The sequence below is a fragment of the Leucoraja erinacea genome, chromosome 4 (assembly GCF_028641065.1).
Source record: "Leucoraja erinacea ecotype New England chromosome 4, Leri_hhj_1, whole genome shotgun sequence".
In the NCBI taxonomy this organism is placed as follows: domain Eukaryota; kingdom Metazoa; phylum Chordata; class Chondrichthyes; order Rajiformes; family Rajidae; genus Leucoraja; species Leucoraja erinaceus.
Window position 1 is genome coordinate 52,855,950 of NC_073380.1, and position 21,440 is coordinate 52,877,389.

Sequence of the window (21,440 nt, forward strand, 5' to 3'; positions counted from 1 at the left end):
GTCGCCGTAGTGGCCCATCGGGGAGCGGATTCCTCTGGAGTTGGAGGGACAGGGAGACACAGCGGCTTTTGAGAATGATTGAAAGTTCTGCCCCACAGCAAGGGCGGTACAGTTCCCAGTTCACAGTCAGTACACCTCTCCTATACTTGTCTCCCGCACTAAGATTATCTCGCAGAGAATGATCCCAGCCTAACCCTCCCTATTCTCTCCTATTCTGCAAGAAAAAACTACATTGAAGACTCAAACTCGCGATCGAGTAACTGCCGGGATCGAGGCGCAAATTCGCGACCTTGTGGATATGAGCCGAGCACTCTACCACTGAGCCAGCCGTTAAAATCTACGCTAAAAATCTTCCAATCCGAAAGCCGAAAAATTCCGAATTACGAAAAGTGTCTGGTCCCAAGGCTTTCGGATAAAAAGTTGTGCATCTGTATTGTTAGAATGATTGTATAACATTTGATTGTTTTTACACTTCCTGTGCACCCTTTGCAAAAGTTAAATACAAAAGTTTTTTAAAAACCTAAAACACTATTTTGTTGCAGTCTGCCAGGGAGCAACAGGTGAGATTGACAAGTCACAAGAAGCGTTCATAGAAGTCCAGCAGCTATTCAGAAGGAAGAATAATCAAATAGAGCAGTTTTCCTTCCGAAGGGTGAGTAACTGAAGAGCAACTTTATTTTAGTTGTAATAGAACAAGATACTGGGTATTAGAAACTAATAGTGAATAATGTGCTTGAGAAAAAGTTTTAGAGACACAGTGTAGAAACAGGTCCTTCGGCCCAATGATTCCATGCCAACCAGTGGCAACCCCTTTCACACACTAGTCCTATCCTACACAATTTACAGAAGCCAAAGAACCAACAAACCTGTTCTTCTTTGAAATGTTGGAGGCAACCAGAGAAAACCCACGTTGTCACAGGGAGAATGTACAAACACTGTACAGACAGCACCTGCAGTCAGGATCGAACCTGGGTCTCCGGTGCCGTGAGGCAGCAACTCTACCTCTGTGCCACCGTGGCGATGATGTACCAACTCATATTATCCCTGCACATAAACTGTATCCCTCCTTTCTCTGCTTATCTAAAATCTCTTAAACACCACTATCTCCACCATCACCCCTGGCAGCCCATTCCAGACACCCCCATGCTTTGTGCAACAACAAAAAAACTTGCCCGCAAATCTCCTTTAAACTTTGCCCCTCAGACGTTAAAGCTATGCCCTCTAGTATTTAATTTTTCCAGCCTGGAAAAAGGTTCTGACTTTCTGATGGGCTTATTGTATCTATGCCTCTCACAATTTTACATGCTTTGAAAAATAGTTTAATATAAAAATAATGTGCTTATAAAAGTGATACTTCATATAATTAATATTGGGGATCTGTAAATGGTCATCGTCAGGCAGCATCTATGGAGAGTGAATCAGTTTTCATCTTCACCTTGACCACATTGGATATTACCTGACCTGCTCAGCACTTTGAATATTAGAATAGGTGCATTCATTCGGCCCTTGCCTGCACCGCCATTTTGACTGGCTGTATCAGTATCCCGTACTGCCTTCTCTCCATACCCCCTGATCCCCTAGCCACAAGGGCCACAAACTCCCTCGTAGTCAAACCCTCTGTGGCAGAGAGTTCCAGAGATTTCTCTCCAGAGAATATTCTTTTGTTTTTACTGGTATGCACTGTTATCTCTATAAACGTAGTAAATTACTTATTTCTCTGAATATGTTTACTTCTTTTTGTACAGGCTGAAAGATTTCAGAAGGAGAAGCCTACAAAAGATTTGTGTGTGCTTGCTGTCGTTGAAGTGCTGTATTTGTGGAAAGCTCTCGCTAATTGTTCCCCTTCAAACCTTCAGCGAATGAATCAAGGTAGTCCACTACAACAGCATAGCTTTATCGGATTTGAAAAAGACATAAAGCATGGTGGCGCAGCGGTAGAGTTGTTGCCTTACGGGGTTCGATCTCGACTACTGGTGCTGTCTGCACGGAGTTCTTCCCGTGACCTCCGAGATCTTCGGTTTACTCCCACACTCCAAAGACATACAGTTTTGTAGGTGTTAAGAAGGGTCTTGACCCGAAACGTCACCCATTCCTTCTCTCCGGAGATGCTGCCTCACCCGCTGAGTTACTCCAGCATTTTGTGAGGACTTAAACCAGCATCTGCAGTTCTTTCTTACACTGGTTTGTTGGTTAATTGGCTTGGTAAAAGTGTAAATTGTCCCTAGTATATGTGGGATAGTGTTAATGTGCGGAGATCGTTGGTCAGTGCGGATTCGGTGGGCCGAAGGACCTGTTTTCACACTGTATCTCTGAACTAAACATACCCTCGGAAATAGACCACTCATTCCCTCAGATCTACAAATGTCTTGGCTGTGCCCTATCTTACCCTGTCTTGTCTTGCTTTCTGTGAAAATCCTCAATGCTACATTCCTACTACAGTGCATTTAGAAAGTATTCAGACCCCGTCACTTTTTCCACATTTTGTTACGATACAGACTTATTCTAAAATGGATTAAATTCTTTTTTTTTTTATCATCAATCTACACACAATACCCCATAATAAAAAAGCGAAAACAGGTGTTTTTTCAAAGCAATTTAAAAGAAATAACTGAAATTTAAAAGAAATCACATTTACATAAGTATTCAGACCCTTCTTGCGTATGGCGTGCAAAGCCTAAAGTTGAATGTCAACTTGTTCTATTTGATCTTGTTTGTGCATGTCGGGTTGATTGCATTAGTCGAAACAGGGTGCAATCTCCCACCCCATTCATTCCCTTTACTCAGTACTTTGTAGAGACATCTTTGGCAGCGATTACAGCCTCAAGTCTTCTTCGTTATGACGCTACAAGCTTGGCACACCTGTATTTGGGTAATTTCTCCCATTCTTCTCTGCTGATCCTCTCAAGCTTTGTCAGGTGGGATGGGGAGTGCGATGCACAGCTATTTTCAGGTCCCTCCAGAGATGTTTGATCGGGTTCAAGTCCGGTCTCTGACTGGGCCACTCAAGGACATTCAGAGACTTGTCACAAATGAATGAATGCCGATTTGTCATTGTAAGCACTACAGACAACAACATTATTATTGCCACTCCATTGGTGCATAACATACAAACATAAAAACACAGGACACAATTTAAAAACAATGTTATAAAGCTAGGTATCAAGATAAATAAATAATCAGTATTGCACATGGTGATAGTAACGTGCGAGGTGGGCAGCAGCAAGGAAAAGTGCAGCATGAATAATACTCAGTGTTTTTTCATATTGAGTGTTCAGATTGCTTGGGGAAGAAACTGTCTCTGAGTCTGGAGGTGCGTGTTTTGGCTGACCTGAAATGCCTGCCAGAGTGCAACAGTTCAAAAAGGTGGTGACCAAGGTGTGTGAAGCCTTTGATGATGTTAGTGGCTCTGCTGAGGTAGCGCGAGGTGAGAAAGTCCTCCAGAGAGGGCAGTGGGCAGCCGGTGATTCTCTCTGCTGTTTTTACCGCTCTCTGGAGCGCTTTCTTGTCTGCAGCAGAGCAGCCTGCATACCACACTGACATGCAATATGTCAGTAGACTCTCAATGGTCACCCTGCAGCTTCTTCTCGGTGTTGTGTCTCCTGAGCACTCTCAGGAAGTGGAGTTTCTGTTGTGCTCTCTTGACAGTTGCAGTAGTGTTGGCCGACCAGGAGAGGTCCTCGGATATGAGGACTCCTCAGATTTTGACAGTCTGCACCCTTTCCAAACATGTTCATTTATGCAGAGCGGGGCCGGGTCTGTGGCCCGTTTCCTCCTGAAGTCCAGTATTAGCTCCGTTGTCTTTGTGGTGTTCAATGTCAGGTTATTCACTGAACACCACTCTGAGAGTCGCTGTATCTCGTCCCTGTATGCTGACTGGTCCTCCCCCCCCCTGAGATAAGCCCGACGGCAGTTGTGTCATCAACAAATTTAGTGATGGTGTTGGACGGGTGGGCGGGTGTGAAGTCATAGGTGTATAAGGAGTAAAGGAGTGGACTCAACACACAGCCTTGAGGTGCGCCAGTGTTTAGTGTGATGGATAAGGAAATGTGGGGGCTGGTGTTAACTGTGGGCGAATTGTGAGAAAGTCTTTGACTAATGTGCAGATGGGGGAGGAGAGGCCTAGGTCAAGCAGTTTACTGATTAAAATGTCTGGAATGATAGTATTGAATGCTGAGCGATAATCAATAAACGTAGCTTTCCTGGTGTTCCAAGTGGGTCAGTGCGGTGTGAGTTGCTATGGCGATTATGTCCTCTGGATCTGTTCTCTGTAGGCAAACTGATGTGGGTCAAAGGAGAGAGGTAGGCTGGTTCTGATGTGATGCAGGACTAGTTTCTCAAAGCACTTTATAGTCACTGGTCTGTAGTCATTCAGGTCCTTAGGGACTGGCTTTTTGGGAATAGGAATGATAGTGGCTGACTTTAAGCAGGGTGGTATGATGGCTTGTGACAGGGAGATGTTACAAATCTTTGTAAAGACCCCAGCCAGTTGGTCAGCACATGCCTGGAGTACTTTACTTTACAAAGCCACTCCTGCATTGTCTTGGCTGTGTACTTAGTGTCGTTGTCCTGTTGGAAGGTGAACCTCCGCCCCAGTCTGAGGTCCACAATGCTCTGGAGCAGGTTTTCATCAAGGATCTCTGTACTTTGCTCCGTTCATCTTTCCCTCGATCCTGATTAGTCTCCCAGTTCCTGCCGCTGAAAAACATTCCCACAGCATGATACTGCCACCACCCCATGAGGTATGGTATTGGCCAGGTGATGAGCGGTGCCTGGTTTCCCCCAGTCTTGACGCTTGGCATTCAGGCCAAAGAGTTCAATCATAGAAACATAGAAAATAGGTGCAGTAGTAGGCCATTCGGCCCTTCGAGCCTGCACCGCCATTCAATATGATCATGGCTGATCATCCAACTCAGTATCCTGTACCTGCCTTCTCTCCATACCCCCTGATCCCTTTAGCCACAAGGGCCACATCTAACTCCCTCTTAAATATAGCCAATGAACTGGCCTCAACTACCTGTGGCAGAGGATTCCAGAGATTCACCACTCTCTGTGTGAAAAATGTTTTCCTCATCTCGGTCCTAAAAGATTTCCCCCTTATCCTTAAACTGTGACCCCTTGTTTTGGACTTCCCCAACATCGGGAACAATCTTCCTGCATCTAGCCTGTCCAACTCCTTAAGAATTTTGTAAGTTTCTATAAGATCCCCCCCCCTCAATCTTCTAAATTCTAGCGAGTACAAACCGAGTCTATCCAGTCTTTCGTCATATGAAAGTCCTGACATCCCAGGAATCAGTCTGGTGAACCTTCTCTCTACTCCCTCTATGGCAAGAATGTCTTTCCTCAGATTAGGAGACCAAAACTGTACGCAATACTCCAGGTGTGGTCTCACCAAGACTCTGTACAACTACAGTAGAACCTCCCTGCTCCTATACTCAAATCCTTTTGCTATGAATGCTAACATACCATTCGCCTTCTTCACTGACTGCTGCACCTGCATGCCTACTTTTAATGACTGGTGTATCATGACACCCAGGTCTCGTTGCATCTCCCCCTTTCCTAATCGGCCACCATTTAGATAATAGTCTACTTTCCTGTTTTTGCCACCAAAGTGGATAACCTCACATTTATCCACATTATACCGCATCTGCCATACATTTCCCCACTCACCCAGCCTATCCAAGTCACCTTGCAGCCTCCTAGCATCCTCCACACAGCTAACACTGCCCCCCAGCTTCGTGTCATCCGTAAACTTGGAGATGTTGCATTCAATTCCCTCGTCCAAATCATTAATATATATGAATGAATGCCATTTTATTGTCACTATACACATGTACAATGAGATTAAAAGCAGCTCCTACTCAGTGCAGACATGTAATTAATCAAAAACAAAACAGGGGGGGGGGGGGGGGGGGGGGAGGGGGGGATAAGGTGCACAGTTCTGCGGCGCTATATACATATCTAAAAAAAGACAATGGATGAATAGAGTGAATGAATAGGATTCCTATATACAGTACGGGTACAGTTACAGTACAAATTACAGTAGGTGGATAGATGGAAGTCCGGGGGTTTGGCTGTGAAGTCAATACATGTGTGAGTTCAGGGAGGTTATGGCTTTTGGAAAGCAACTGTTCTTGAATCTGTTTGTCCTTGTTCTGATGCACCTATAGCGCCTCCTTGAGGGCAGCAGGTCGAACAGGCCAAATGCAGGATGGGAGCTGTCCTTGATGATGTTCTTCGCCCTGCTGCGGCAGCGGGAGGTGTAAATGTCCCTCAGAGAGAGGAGAGGGCAGCCAATGATCTTCTGTGCTGCCCTAACTACCCTCTGAAGCCTCTCCCTGTCTGCCATGGTGCAGCTGCCATACCATGCTGTAATGCAGTATGTCAGCAGGCTCTCAATGGACGAGCGGTAGAAGGTCAGCAGCAGGTTGGCGTCCAGGTTGTGCTTCCTGAGGACCCTCAGGAAGTGCAGCCGCTGCTGAGTTTTCTTGATAACCGCTGTGATGTTGTCTGTCCAGGAGATGTCAGCGGAGATGAGGACGCCGAGAAACCGGAAGGTGTAGACCCTCTCCATACACTCGCCGTTGATGTATAGGCTAGATTGGGTATTAGCTGGGGGTCGTAAATAGCTGTGGTCCCAGCACTGAGCCTTGCGGCACCCCACTAGTCACTGCCTGCCATTGTGAAAAGGACCCGTTTACTCCTACTCTTTGCTTCCTGTCTGCCAGCCAGTTCTCTATCCACATCAATACTGAACCCCCAATACCGTGTGCTTTAAGTTTTTCTATACTAATCTCTTATGTGGGACCTTGTCGAAAGCCTTCTGAAAGTCCAGATATAACACATCCACTGGTTCTCCCTTATCCACTCTACTAGTTACATCCTCGAAAAATTCTATAAGGTTCGTCAGACATGATTTACCTTTCATAAATCCATGCTGACTTTGTCCAATGATTTCACCACTTTCCAAATGTGCTGCTATCCCATCTTTAATAACTGATTCTAGCAGTTTCCCCACTACCGACGTTAGACTAACTGGTCTGTAATTCCCCGTTTTCTCTCTCCCTCCCTTTTCAAAAAGTGGGGTTACATTAGCTACCCTCCAATCCTCAGGAACTACTCCAGAATCTAAAGAGTTAAAAAAAATTATCACTAATGCATCCACTATTTCTGGGGCTACTTCCTTAAGTACTCTGGGATGCAACCTATCTGGCCCTGGGGATTTATCGGCCTTTAATCCATTCAATTTACCTAACACCATTTCCCGGCTAACCTGGATTTCACTCAGTTCCACCATCTCATTTGACCCCCGGTCCCCTGCTATTTCCGGCAGATTATTTATGTCTTCCTTAGTGAAGACAGAACCAAAGTAGTTATTCAATTGGTCTGCCATGTCCTTGTTCCCCATGATCAATTCACCTGTTTCTGACTGCAAGGGACCTACATTTGTTTTAACGAATCTTTTTCTCTTCATATATCTATAAAAGCTTTTGCAGTCAGTTTTTATGTTCCCTGCCAGTTTTCTTTCAAAATCTATTTTCCCTTTCCTAATTAAGCCCTTTGTCCTCCTCTGCTGGACTCTGAATTTCTCCCAGTCCTCTGGTAGGCTGTTTTTTCTGGCTAATTTGTACGCTTCATCTTTTGTTTTGATACTATCCCTGATTTCCCTTGTTATCCACGGATGCACTACCTTCCCTGATTTATTTTGTTGCCAAACTGGGATGAACAATTATTGTAGTTCATCCATGCAGTCTTTAAATGCCTTCCATTGCATATCCACTGTCAACCCATTAAGGATCAATTGCCAGTCTATCTTGGCCAATTCACGTCTCATACCCTCAAAGTTACCTTTCTTTAAGTTCAGGACCCTTGTTTCTGAATTAACAATCTCACTCTCCATCCTAATGAAGAACTCAACCATAACATGGTCACTCTTGCCCAAGGGGCCACGCACAACAAGACTGCTAACTAACCCTTCCTCTTTACTTAATACCCAATCTAGAATAGCCTGCTCTCTCGTTGGTTCCTCTACATGTTGGTTTAGAAAACTATCCCGCATACATTCCAAGAAATCCTCTTCCTCAGCACCCCTGCCAATTTGATTCACCCAATCTATATGTAGATTGAAGTCACCCATTATAACTGTTTTACCTTTGTTGCACACATTTCTAATTTCCTGTTTGATGCCATCCCCAACTCCAATACTACTGTTAGGTGGCCTGTACACAACTCCCACCAGCGTTTTCTGCCCCTTAGTGTTTCGCAGCTCTACCCATATCAATTCCACATCCTCCAAGCTAATGTCCTTCCTTTCTATTGCGTTAATCTGCTCTCTAACCAGCAACGCCACCCCACCTCCTTTCCCTTTCTGTCCATCCCTCCTGAATATTGAATATCCCTGGATGTTCAGCTCCCAGCCTTGGTCACCCTGGAGCCATGTCTCCGTGATCCCAACTATATCATAGTCTGGATCCCAACTATATCATAATCTGATTTCATCAGACCAGAAAATCTTGTTTCGCATGCCATTTGGCCAACTCCAAGCATGTTGTCATGTGCCTTTTACTGAGAAGTAGCTTCCGTCTGACCACTCGACCATAAAGGCCTGATTGGTGGAGTGCCGCAGATATAGTTGTCCTTCTGGAAGGTTCTCCCATCTCTGCAGAGGAACTCTGGATCTCTGTCAGTGAGTGACCATCGGCTCCGTTTGGCCAGGCGGCCAGCTCTATGAAGAGTCCTGGTGGTTACAAAGTTCTTCCATTTAAGAATGATGGAGGCCACTGTGCTCTTTAGGACGTGCAATGCTGCAGAAATTGTTTTATACCCTTCCCCAGATCTGTGTCTTGCCAAAATCCTGTCTCTGAGGTCTATGGACCATTCCTTTGTCTTCATGGCTTGGTTTTTGCTCTGACGTGCACTGTCAATTGTGGGACTTTATATAGACAGGTGTGTGCCTTTCCAAATCATTTCCAATCGATTTAATTAACCACTGGTGGACTCTAATCAAGTTGTAGAAACATCTCAAGGATAATCAATGGAAATAGCTTGAACCTAAGCTCAATTTTGAGTGTCATAGCAAAGGATCTGAATACTTATGTAAATGTGATATTTCAGTTATTTCTTTTTAATTACTTTGCAAACATTTCTAAAGACCTGTTTTCGTTTCTTCATTCTGGGGTATTGTGTGTAGATTGAGGATAAAAATGTTTTTTAATCCATTTTAAAATAAAGCTGTAACGTAAGAAAATGTGGAATAAGTGAAGGGGTGTGAATACTTTCTGAATGCACTGTATGTCGCTACTCGTATGTTCTTTACATAGAATAGTTAATGTCTGGGGCGTGTTGCCAGAGGAGATGGTAAAATCGATACAATTGTCACATTTAGGCAGACACTTAAATAGGCAAAGGCATAGGTGGAGACTGTCTTAATGCGGGCAAATGGGATTAGTGTAGATGGGCAAAAGTGTAGGCATGGATGTGGTATGACACTGGTTCAGTGGCCCATCTGGTCCTCTTCACTGTTCAATTTCTCGAATAAATGTAATTAAGTGTTGTGACTTGTAATTTGTACACTGAGGAGATAGTGTCTTCCTCACCTGGATTCTAGTCCTTGATGAACATATCTCTCACTCACTCTCACTTCCCCCCTCCTCAGCCAAATGGAGCACAGGTGCCAGTGTCTGGCAGGGTTGGTGGGGGGGAGACTACTGGTTCATGACTAAGACTAGTGAGTTGGGATAGCTCATCTTGCTAGATCTGTGCAAAACGTTGGTGGGACCACACTTGGAATACTGTGTGCTCTTCTAGTTGCCCAGCTACAGCAAGGATGTCATTAAGCTGGGAAAGGTACAGAAAAGATTCATCAAGATATCGAGATCGGAAGCATTGAGTTATAGGAAGAGACAGGATAGGCTTGGCCTATTTCCCCTAGAGCATAATGCATTTCGTTGTCTCTGTACTGTACACTGACAATGACAATTAAAATTGAATCTGAATCTGAGCATAAGAGGCCAAGACGTGGCCTTAAAATGATCAGGTGCATGAATAAAATGGATGGTCACAGTCTTTTTCCCAGGTTAGGGAAGTCTAAAACCAGAGGCCATAGTTTAATTTCGTTTAGTTTGGAGATGCAGTGCAAAAACAGGCCCTCCTGTCCAATGAGTCCGCACCGACCAGCGATCCCCACACATTAATACTATTCTACACACACCAGGGACAATTTACACATACACCAAGCCAATTAACCTACAAACCTGCACATCTATGGAATATGGGAGGAAACCGAACATCTCGGAGAAAACCCACACAGGTCATGGGGAGAATGTACAAACTCGGTACAGACAGCGCCGTAGTTGGGATTGAATCGGGTCTCCAGTGCTGCATTTGCTGTAAGCAGTAACTCTATCGCTGCGCCACCGTGACTGCCTGGTAAATGGTTGTAATGAAGCACCTCAGACCTGAAATGTTTCTGTTTTTATTTCTACACATGCTGCTCCTGGGTAAGAGGGGAAAGGGGACCCGAGAGGCTACTTTGTATTTTGGCTTGAAATATTCTGTTATGCTGCAGCAAGCAAGAATTTCTATCCAGAATTCCTATCTGGGACACATGACAATAAACTCTCTTGACTTGACTTGACTTGACAATAAAGCACCATTGAACTCTAAAACTTTCCTATCTAAATATTTTTTAAACATTGTCATTATACCTGACTCTACTACCGCTTCTGGTAGCTTGCTTCATATACCCTCCAGCTTTTTGTGTCTATCTTCGGTTTAAACCAGCATCTGCAGTTCCTTCTTACACCCTCCTATTTATTTGTCATTACAGTTTTAATCTGATGTTGACAGTGAGACAGTGGTTGTGCAGTGTAACATCTAACATGTCCTTTTTTTAAAATTTATTTAGCCTGCCAGGAAATGTCTGAGCCATTAACTATTGGGTTAAAACACCTACTCCTTGGTGCAATACACAAGTGTTTAGGAAACACCGACGGTGCTGTTGAGGTGTGTATTGTCTGGTTTTCCCCAAACAACCCCACCTTTGTGTTTTAAAAGTACAATATGAAATGTTAGGGGGAGGGGGGTGGGCAATACAACAGTTCTGTATTACCTTGTGCTAAAATATAACTAAAATGGCAGCACAGGGGACTGGCCACTGTGATTCTTGCAGATTATCCTGACCTCCCATCTACCGGGTGTTCAATCCTGACCTCTGGTGCTCTCTGTGTGTGGAGTTTGCACATTCTCCTGGTGATTGCGTGGGTTTTCTCCGGGTGCTCCGGTTTCCTCCCACATCCCAAAGATGTGTGGGTTTGTAGGTTAATTGTTTTCTGTAAATAAGCCCCTGGTATATAGGGAACAGATGAGAAAGTGGATAACATAGAATTAGTGTGAACAGATGATTGATGTTTGATGTAAACCTGGTGGGCCAAAGGGCCCGTTTCAATGCTATATTTCAATTCAATACAGAAGTATTTTAGTCAATTATGCAATGGTATATAACAATTAGCTCAATTGCTGCTGTAGAGTTTTATTTAATGCATGTTTGCGTGCATTCTTCCACTGTTGTTTAGCTATGGGGAAAATATGGTGACATGAAAGCACTTTAGGTTTAGGTTTATTATTGTCACATTACCAAGTTATAGTGAAAAGCGTTATTTTGCATGCTATCTGTACAGATCCAACAATACTCTCCATAAGTACAATCAGGACAAACTCAAGTATAATAAGTACAGCGCAGGGGAAGATAAAGACTATATTGTAATATAATTCTCAACATTTTAGCGCATCATTTCCATAGACAAAGTCCAATGTCTGGAATTGGGTAGAGGTGAATTGGACAGTACCCTAGCTCATGGAAGGACCATTCAGAAGCATGATAACAGAGGGGAAGAAGCTGTTTCTGGGTCTAGTGGTGCATGCATTCAAGTTTCTGTATATTTTGCCAGGCGGGAGCTGGGAGAAGAAGGAATGAGTGGGGTGGGACAAGTCTTTGATTATGTTGGTTGCTTTTCCGAGGAGGGTGAAGTGTAGATGGAGTCGATGGTGGGGAGTCTGGTCTGTGTGATGGACTGGGCTACATCCACAACTCTCTGCAATTTCTTGCAGTCTTGGGCAGAGCTGTTCCCAAACCAAGCCGTGATGCAAACCAGGCGCATTTTACAATCCTGGGTTAATAGAAACATAGAAACATAGAAATTAGGTGCAGGAGTAGCCTCGGCCCTTCGAGCCTGCACCGCCATTCAATATGATCATGGCTGATCATCCACTCAGTATCCCGTACCTGCCTTCTCTCCATACCCCCTGATCCCCTTAGCCACAAGGGCCACATCTAACTCCCTCTTAAATATAGCCAATGAAGTGGCTATAATGAATACCTTATGGAAGTACTGTGCATCCAGTGTTTAAAGATGCCACCGTTCCCTCTCCTTACAGGCATCATGCTGTTACGAATGTACTGTAACATGTCTGTTTTATCTTTTCTACCTTCAGTTCTTCCAGTTAGCTATAAAAGATGAACTAAGTCGTCAGGCCAATTCTTACATACAGCCCTATGCCTGTTATGAACTGGGATGCTTATTATTGGAGAATCCAGAGGTAAGGAGGGGTTTCTGTATATCTGATCCCAGTGTCAGAATGGCAAATTACTCCAGCTCAATGTAACCGCTTCTTATTTTTTCTGATTTTTCACTTTGAAGAATTGGAGCTCATAGTTTTAAATAATTTTCCATGTGGTTATACTCATAGAGCACATAAGCAGGCCCTTCAGCCCACCCTGTCCATTCTGACCAGGTTGGCATTATGTGTTGACACAAGGAAGTGCAGATGTTGGATTTAAAAAGAGACACAAATGTTGGAGTAATTCAGTGGGTCAGGCATCTTCGCTGGAGAACACAGATCGGTCCTGAAGAAGGGTCCTGACCAAACCATCACCTATCCATGTCTTGCAGAGATGTTGCCAGACCCGTTGAGTTACTTCAGCACTTTGTGTATTGTTCTGGCATTATTTGTCGATTTTATCATTTATGTTATCTATGAGCACTGTGTGTTACAGGCCTGTTATGCTGCTGTAAGTAAGAATTTCATTTTTCCATTGTTGGTGCTTAGGACAATTAAACACTGTTGACTCATGAACTCATCCTGTTAACACAAGATTTTCAGAGCCATCATCTGCAGTTCCTTCCTACACATTTTCAGAACCAAATGGTTTTCTGGGCTCCTCTGGGGAAGTTTTGTTTTTTATGTACATTATTTGATAATTCCTATGTGTTTTCTTTCAGTTGTCCCACCCATTTCATCTCAACATTTCCAAAGAACAAATTTTCTGAACTAAAAGAACAGCTGCATTTTTTAAGTTTGAATGGAGTGGTGGGGCAGATCAGTTTTGAATTTGCAGACTGGTCTAACTCTGTTCCTATGTCCCCTCTGTTCTTTCTACAAAAGTTAGATTTTGCATCTCAAGTAGGTTCTCAACCCAAAACGTCACCTATTCATGTGTAGGAAGGAAGTGCAGATACTGGTTTACACTGAAGTTGGCACTAAATGCTGGAATAAGTCAGCAGGCCAGGCAGTATACCTGGAGAAAAGGAATAGGTGACATTTTGGGTTGAGACTGAGAATCAGAGAAGAGGGAATCTAGAGGTATGAAAAGATACAAAGAACAAATGAAAGAAAGGTATGAAAATAAATCCAGCAAGGATGATCAAGGAAAGGTGGGGCCCACAATGGTCCATTGTTGGCTGTGGAAAAGGTGATAACGAGGGGAACAGTGGAACTAAACAGGGCGACAGTGAAACTAGCAGGGTGACTTGGGTAGGGAAGGATGGAGAGAGATGAAATGTAACGGTTATTTGAAATTTGAGAAATCAATATTCATACCGCTGGGCTGTAAGCTGCCAGAGCGAAACATGAGGTGGTGTTCCTCCAATTTGAGTTGGGCCTCGCTCTGATAGTGGAGGAGGCCCAGGACAGAAAGGTCAGTATGGGAAGGGGAAAAAGTGTTGGCCACCAGGAGATTATGTAAGCAAAAGTGTTCATCGAAACAATCAATATTTTAATAGGATTTGTATTGTTCATATATGTCTTGTGTACTGTAATTGTAATTTGGGTGCACCCCAACAGTACTGAGCTTATTGTAGCAATGTTACAAAATTTTGAGATTTAAAAAAATCAAGTCTGTAATTTATCCCATCAGATAAAGCATAAAAAGAAGTTTAATTTGACACCTAATTCACTTTAATATCTCAAGTATTTAAAAAGTTATGGCCATTGTCATACTCGTAAATTAGCATCTTGTTCCCTATTGATTTTCTATGGACATAACAAAAAAGCTGTGATCGTGTGCAGTCAAAAGCCCATAACCTTCTTAAAAATTAAGAGAACTGAATGAAATTTTCAGTTATCGTACATTGAACCATTCTGAAACAAATATAAAATAATCTTACTTGGATGACCTGAAATTAAAGCATATAATTAGTTAGTTACCCAAGTGGAGCTAATTTCAAACTTCAATTACTAGATCCAAACATCTATCCATTTCTTAATAAATGATTAACATTTTTAAATAGCCTGTGTCCAAATAATATTCATAAATAATTCACAATAAAACATGATTTTTAAATCTCATTTACATTAATTTATAGGCCAAATGGAAGGAATTTAGTGTTCAATTGCTGTAAATTAAAGTCCATTTTAAATCAGCTTTCTTGTGGGTTCCTGTGAACGCGCTGGTTTAGAACGTTCACATTGCGGTAGATTTGTGCCCTCAAATGCGCTGGGATAAAATACTGCGGGATATAATGGGCCCAAAATGAGCTACTCGCAATATTAAACTTTGTATAAAGGGATCTTAAGAAGCCCTTTTTAATGTAAAAATAAACAGCTTACCTTCTGTTGTCTGCTCTATGCGACCCTGACGGCTGACGGTGGTCGCGGGTTTAGAGATTGATTTTTAAACTACTATAACTATTATACAAGGCCTTTAAAACTAATAATAGCTTTTGCGACGGGGTCTTCCAGCGATTTTTCGTTAATAATTAACTACGCTGAACATCTTCGATTGGAACCGCCTAGAGAAAATCGTGTTTTAAACCCGCCCCCCTCTAAACGGCGCCAAAATCGCGCACACCCGCAGCGACAGATTTTCAGCGACGCTTCAGGTAGGCTTTGCAACATACCTACTTATTGGGGTGAAGAATATTGTTAATGTATGTTTTCTTCAATGGCAGATGCTGGATAAAGGCAAAGCTTTGCTCTACCAAGCCAAGGTAGGTTAGAAGATGGATTCACAACCTTACTGTATTTTTTCTTTTCATGGATGTGTTTCAGACTCATAACACAAAGTGGCCCTTCAGCCCAACTTGTCCATGCCAACCAAGATTCCCTGTCTAAGCTAGTCCCATTCGTTCATTTGGCCCATATCCCTCTAAACCTTTCCTATCCATATACGTGGCCAAGTGTATTTTAAATGTTGTTATAGTACTTGCCTCAACTACTTCCTCTGGCAGCTTGTTCCGTATACCCACCACCCTCTGTGTGAAAATGTTGTCCTTCGGGTTCCTATTAAATCTTTCCCCTCTCACCTTAAACTTATGTACTTTGGTTCTTGATTTCCCCATCCCTGCATAAAAGACTGGATAAAACATTCTGTACATTCACTCTAATTATTCCCCTCATGATTTTATATACCTTTGTAAGATCAGGCCCCTCAGCCTCCTGTGCTTCAAGGAATAAAGTCCTAGCCTGCACAACCTCTCCCTATAACTGGTAACATCCTCGTAAATCTTCTCTGCACTGTTTCCAGCCTAATGGCATCTTGCCTGCAGTACAGCTACCAACACTGAACACATTCATAAGTTATAGCACAGAATAATGTCATTCGGTCCATCAAGTCTACTCTGACAATCTTTCCTTCTCAACTCCATTCTCCTGCTTTCTCCCCGTAACCCCTGGCATCCATACTATTCAGAAATCTGTCAATCCCTGCCTTAAAAATATCCATTGACTTGGCCTCCACAACCGTCTGTGGCAAAGAATTCCACAGATTCACCACCCTCTGGTTAAAGACATTACTCTTCATCTCGTTTCTAAAGGTACATCCTTTTATTCTGAGGCTATGGCCTCAGGTTTGGTGGTATGCAGAATTTTGTATGTAATGTCGACATTTTGGTATCCACTCTAATTGAACATTTCCATTTGATGTAGAAAAATGATATAGAGTCTTATCGCATGGAAACTGGCCTTTCGGTCCAACTCGCCCACACCAGGCCAGTCATGTCAAGTCTACACTAGCCCCACCTGCCTGTATTTGGCTCATATCCTTCTAAACCTGTACTATCCATGTACCTGTCTAAACGTTTCTTAAATGTTGCGATAGTACCTCCCTCAACTACCTCCCCCGGCAGCTCATTCCATACACGCACCACCTTTACCGTGAAATATTTACCCCTCGGGTTCCTATTAAATTTAACCCCCCACCACTCACCTTAAAGCTATGTCCTCTGGTTCTCAATTCCCCTACTCTGGGCAAGGGACTCTGTGATTCTACTCGATCTAATCTCTCATGATTTTGTACACAATTGTGTGATCCTGCACTTAATGCCTATTTTCTCCCGCAGGAGGAGTTTGCTGGGTATGACTTTGAAAACCGGCTTCACGTGCGCATCCATACCGCTTTAGCATCTCTGAAAGAAGTTGTTCCACAGTGACATTTGCCAAACCGGAGTCCTCTTCAGTGCACATACGGTTGAACTTAAATCGATTTCTGCACTTTACGCTGTAAATGCACAGCAAAGTGGTCAGCCTGAACTCAAGAAAGGTTCCATTAGACCTAAGCATGTAGAATAGTTTTGAATGTGTAAGGATGGTTTCGCCGGCGAGTGTGAGATGCAGGAGATCTGATGCTTTACTATCGATAGTTAAACAGGGGGTGGCTTAGATGGCTCCAAGGAGTATCAAGTGGCCTTGCTCATTTTAACCCCACTTTGATTAACTCTGTAGCCCAGTTTAGATCTTAGCTGTATAGTTGAACGATGCACAGAGCCCATTCCTGTCATTGGCACTGATTCTAATGGGTTTGGTTGACGTTAGTAGGTCAGGACTGAGGGAGGATTCATGGCTTTTGCCTAATTCAGGCAGAATAAACAGCCATATAGTTACAAAATAAAATAAATAGCCATACTATTTGTTGCTCTAATCTTATTTATATTTTGCCGAGATTTTATGCCATCGTTATTTTAAAATGTGTAAAATATTGGTAGCACTTTTTAATCCCTTTTGTATCAGACCCAGAGAACAAGGGAGTCTAGTTCATTTCTGCTCAGGGTCATTTGTTAATTATGAGTGTAGGATGCAGTCTTTTTTGAAATGCCTCTGAACCTCAGAAATAACTACACCAAGATGTTATTTGATCGTTCTGTGTTGGCATTCTTTTAAAAGTATCCAGATACCTCAGTTGAGGATCGGATGCAAATTGTGAAATTCATACATTTTTAAAAGTATAACTCTGGAAAACAGGGTACTGAACAAATGAAACTGCCTTGTAGCATCTCAGTGTCAAATTACCTAATTCTCCTGCGTTTTGTCATATTATGATGTTGGGTTTGTATCTATTGTTACAAACATCTTACAGGGATAAACACAATTTCATTCTGTGTTAGCTAATGCTATTGCCAAGTTATTTAAACTCCATTATCTGCAAGATGTGAACCATTGGATAGGAACATGTAACATATCACTTGGATGTAGTAGACACCACTTGGAAACACCACCATGATTTCTTTCAAATATATTTTTTTATAAATTATTGAACTAAGGCACGGTTTAAAGGCAGTGAGACCTGCGTACTCCGTCCCTGAAAGGTGCACATTTGCGTTTCTGTATATATTGCAACGTGTGTAGATTGTCCAGCTGCCATGATTATTTCGAGCGCCAAGCTTCTCTCTTAATTCCTCACGGTAGCATCATTCTACAGGCACTGGTACCTTGCCCACATTGCCAATTGGCTTGGTGCAGACCCTGGAATGGTTCTGTCAAACCAAAACTCCAAGGACAAACAGAACTATTTGTTGCTGAGCCAAATCCAAAGTGCTGGAGGAACTCAGTGGGTCAGGCAGTATCTGTGGAGGAAAATGAACAGGCGGTGTTGCTTCAGACTGAAGACGGTTCCCGACCTAAAATGTCGCCTGTCCATACCCTCCACAGATGCTGCCTGACCCATTGAGTTCCTCCATGCACTTTGTGTTTAGCTCAAGATTCCAGCATCTGCAGTTCCTTGTGTCTCTCTAATTGTTGCTGGTTGCACTGATTAATTTTCATTCTGAATGTTTAGCCTGTTGCTCAGAAACATGTCTTTCTTGTAACTTCATATCCGTTGTACTGTTTTACGAAGCTGATGATCCGAGAAGTCCAGTCCCCTTATGTACACAATGTTGTGTAATTTTACATCGTGGCTGGATTTGTTGTTTATAAGGATAGGAATGACATAACTGATGTTTTGAAATCGTTGACTTGGGTAAAGTAATGTAATCTGAATCTTTGCAAGTTCATACACTGGAGTGTTACTGACTCTTGGCTGTGGCACACATACTGCTCAGGGGAAGGGAAACTAATTATTAATGAACCTAAGATAGACACAAAAAGCTGGAGCAACTCAGCGGGACAGGCAGCATCTCTGGAGAGAAGGAACGGGTGACGTTTCGGGTCGAGACCGGAAGCGTCACCCACTCCTTCTCTCCAGAGATGCTGCCTGTCCCGCTGAGTTACTCCAGCTTTTTGTGTCTATCTTCGGTTTAAACCAGCATCTGCAGTTCATTCTTACATATTAATGAACCTAGTCTTGTTAAAAACCCAAGAATTAATGGCTGTGCTAACCATTGTGTAAATGGAGGAAAATGTGTTCATCTTGCATTGAGAAGACTTCATTCTAGAATGAACTAGGACTTCATTCGTAAATGAGCTTGTCAGGGGACACAAAACAAAGAGGTTTGGGCCTGCTCATCTCACTGTTACTGTGAGGCTGAGCACTGAGAATTGGATCGGTTCATTGTGTACATGAGTGGAAATGTGGATGACAAAATCTGTCCCTATAGTTTTGACTGTATGTAGACTGCTGTTACCCACCTACATTAAACAATGTGACCAGACATGTGGCTAATATCTATAGTTATTTGTTATTTTATTTATTGAACGATCTTTGTTTGTTTATTATGTTATCTATTGAGTACTGATGTGTTATGCTGCTGCAAGGGAAGAATTTCATTGGTCGATTTCAATACATTGATTACGTGCTTGTAAAGCAGCCTGTAAATCAAAGAGTAAATGAAACATATGCCAGACACCACATGGGACTACGCTGCCAGGCACGTTATTCTGAAAATAAGAGTGCGTAAATGAAACTTTACCAAAGTAATTAGACAAACGTGTCATTCTAAAAATGGGTAAATCAAATACGCATAAAAATGTACGGTGCCTGTATTGGATCTCTCTTCAATCTGAAACACTTTGAATTAACTTTTTAAAACGATTCAAAAATTAATATTTCCCTGAGTTGCAGGAAGCAGCAGAGACAGGTGGCAAACTATATTTCAAAACAATTGGACGTCAGTTATAGCAGCTTCGTAGTTGTTTGAAAGTAGTTTTGATATATTTGACGGAAATATTATGGGGAGCATATAAACATTTAAAACTCTTGTTAGTGTAACTGCTTTAAAGCAGGATCATATATTTTGTATATAAACAAATACACACACAATGTTTATAATACCTAGGTTAGACTTTAAGAAAAATGTTTGATAAAAGCTAGTTTCCAGACTGTAACACCTTCCAGAATTTGTATTTTTGTTTGTGTTCATTGCTCAGGGGTGCTGGCAAGACTGGCACCTGAGGTTTTACCCTGTGTTGGAATATGAAGTCGGTGATTATATCTGTGAATGACTCAATTCCTTGTCTTGGGTATATAAGGACAAAATAACAATATGTGGCAGGGATGAAGGGATGAAGGTAGAGTAGCTTGAGGCATGAAGCGGACTTGTGCATGATGGTCAGGTGACGTAGCTGCTTGTTTGTATTATAGATTGCTGCACTGGGACCATATGTCATTAACTATTTGTGTCATCAGTCTATTTATCGATTGCCCTCCCCCCACCCCACCCCTCTTCCAGCTCTCTTCCCCCCCCCCCCCCCCCCCCCCCCCCCCCCATTAAAATAGTCTGACAAAGGATCCTGACCCAAACGTTGCCTACCCATGTTCTCCAGAGATGTTGATACAAGAAACTGCAGCTGGTTTTGGACAAAACAAGAGACAAAATGCTGGAGTAACTCGGGCAGGATCTCGGGAGAACGTGGACAGGTGACATTTTGAGTCGGAACCCTTCCCACTGATTGTGGAGACAGGTGAGAAAGCTTGAAAAGAGATGGGGAAGAACAAAGCCTGGTAGGTTGATACAGGTGAGGGAGGACTTTGATGTGTTTGAATAAAGGGCAGACATGAAAAGACAGAAGGTGTGAGCCATAAGGATGGAAGAGTTGCAAATTGTGAAGCTAGAGGAAGGAATGTAGCAGAGAAATGGATGGGAGGATTCACAACACTTCATTCAAAAACATCACCTGTTCATTTTTTCAGAACTTTATGGGAAACCAGCATCTGCTTTTCCTCATGTTTTAAGCCCTATCCCACGATACGAGTTCATTCCAAGAGTTCTCCCGAGTTTGCCCTGATTCGAACTCGGAGATTTACGGTCGTCAGTACTCGGGGCTCTCGTGGACAGTCTTCATTATGTTGAAAAATCTTCACACGTCTTCCCGTGCTTACCTGCCGTTAGCGAGTCTTCCCGAGTACTTGACTTTAGCGTTACGAGCCGGTAAGAGACGTCCCCGAGCTCTGACGTACCCGCTACGTTCATTCTCCGTGCTTACCACGATTTGATTTTTATTTTTAAACTCGGGAGAGCTCTTGGAATGAACACATACCGTGGGACAGGGCTATTTGAGTTGATTTTCAGGTTTTTGTTCTTTCAGCTCTATTGCTCTCTCTCCCTCTCTCCACCAATGCTAGTTTAGTTTATTGTCACCTGTATTGAGTTACAGTGAAAAGCTTTTGTTACATGCTAACCAGTCAGTGGAAAGACTACATGATTACAATTGAGCCGACCATCCAACAGATACAGGATAAAGGATATAATGTTTAGTGCAATGTAAAGTCCAATTAAACATAGTGCGAAGATCTTCAATGAGGAAGATGGTAGGTCAGGACCGCTCTTTAGTTAGTGAGAGTTTAGATTTGATTTGATTTGATTCAATTTATTGTCATTGCATTTTCCAGTGCAACAAAATGGTTTAGCCTGCAGTCATAACATAGAATAAATAACAAACACTCAACACAGTTTAAAGTCCCAAAGTCATTGTCTCTTCCCTCCTTGCTCTCCCTCTCCCTCTGCGCTGAGGCA

At 42.8% G+C, this 21,440-nt stretch overlaps 1 protein-coding gene across 1 annotated transcript in view; it reads left to right on the plus strand.

The window, feature by feature from the left end:
• ttc39c (tetratricopeptide repeat domain 39C) overlaps window positions 1-19,139 on the plus strand; it is a 62,357-nt gene extending 43,218 nt beyond the window's left edge. The window contains exons 10-15 of the mRNA XM_055634271.1: window positions 543-652; window positions 1,746-1,869; window positions 10,904-11,001; window positions 12,490-12,594; window positions 15,225-15,263; window positions 16,614-19,139. Coding sequence (XP_055490246.1) covers window positions 543-652; window positions 1,746-1,869; window positions 10,904-11,001; window positions 12,490-12,594; window positions 15,225-15,263; window positions 16,614-16,703 — 566 coding nt within the window. The 3' untranslated portion in view covers window positions 16,704-19,139. The remainder of the gene's footprint in view (window positions 1-542; window positions 653-1,745; window positions 1,870-10,903; window positions 11,002-12,489; window positions 12,595-15,224; window positions 15,264-16,613) is intronic.
• The last annotated feature ends 2,301 nt before the right edge of the window (window positions 19,140-21,440 follow it).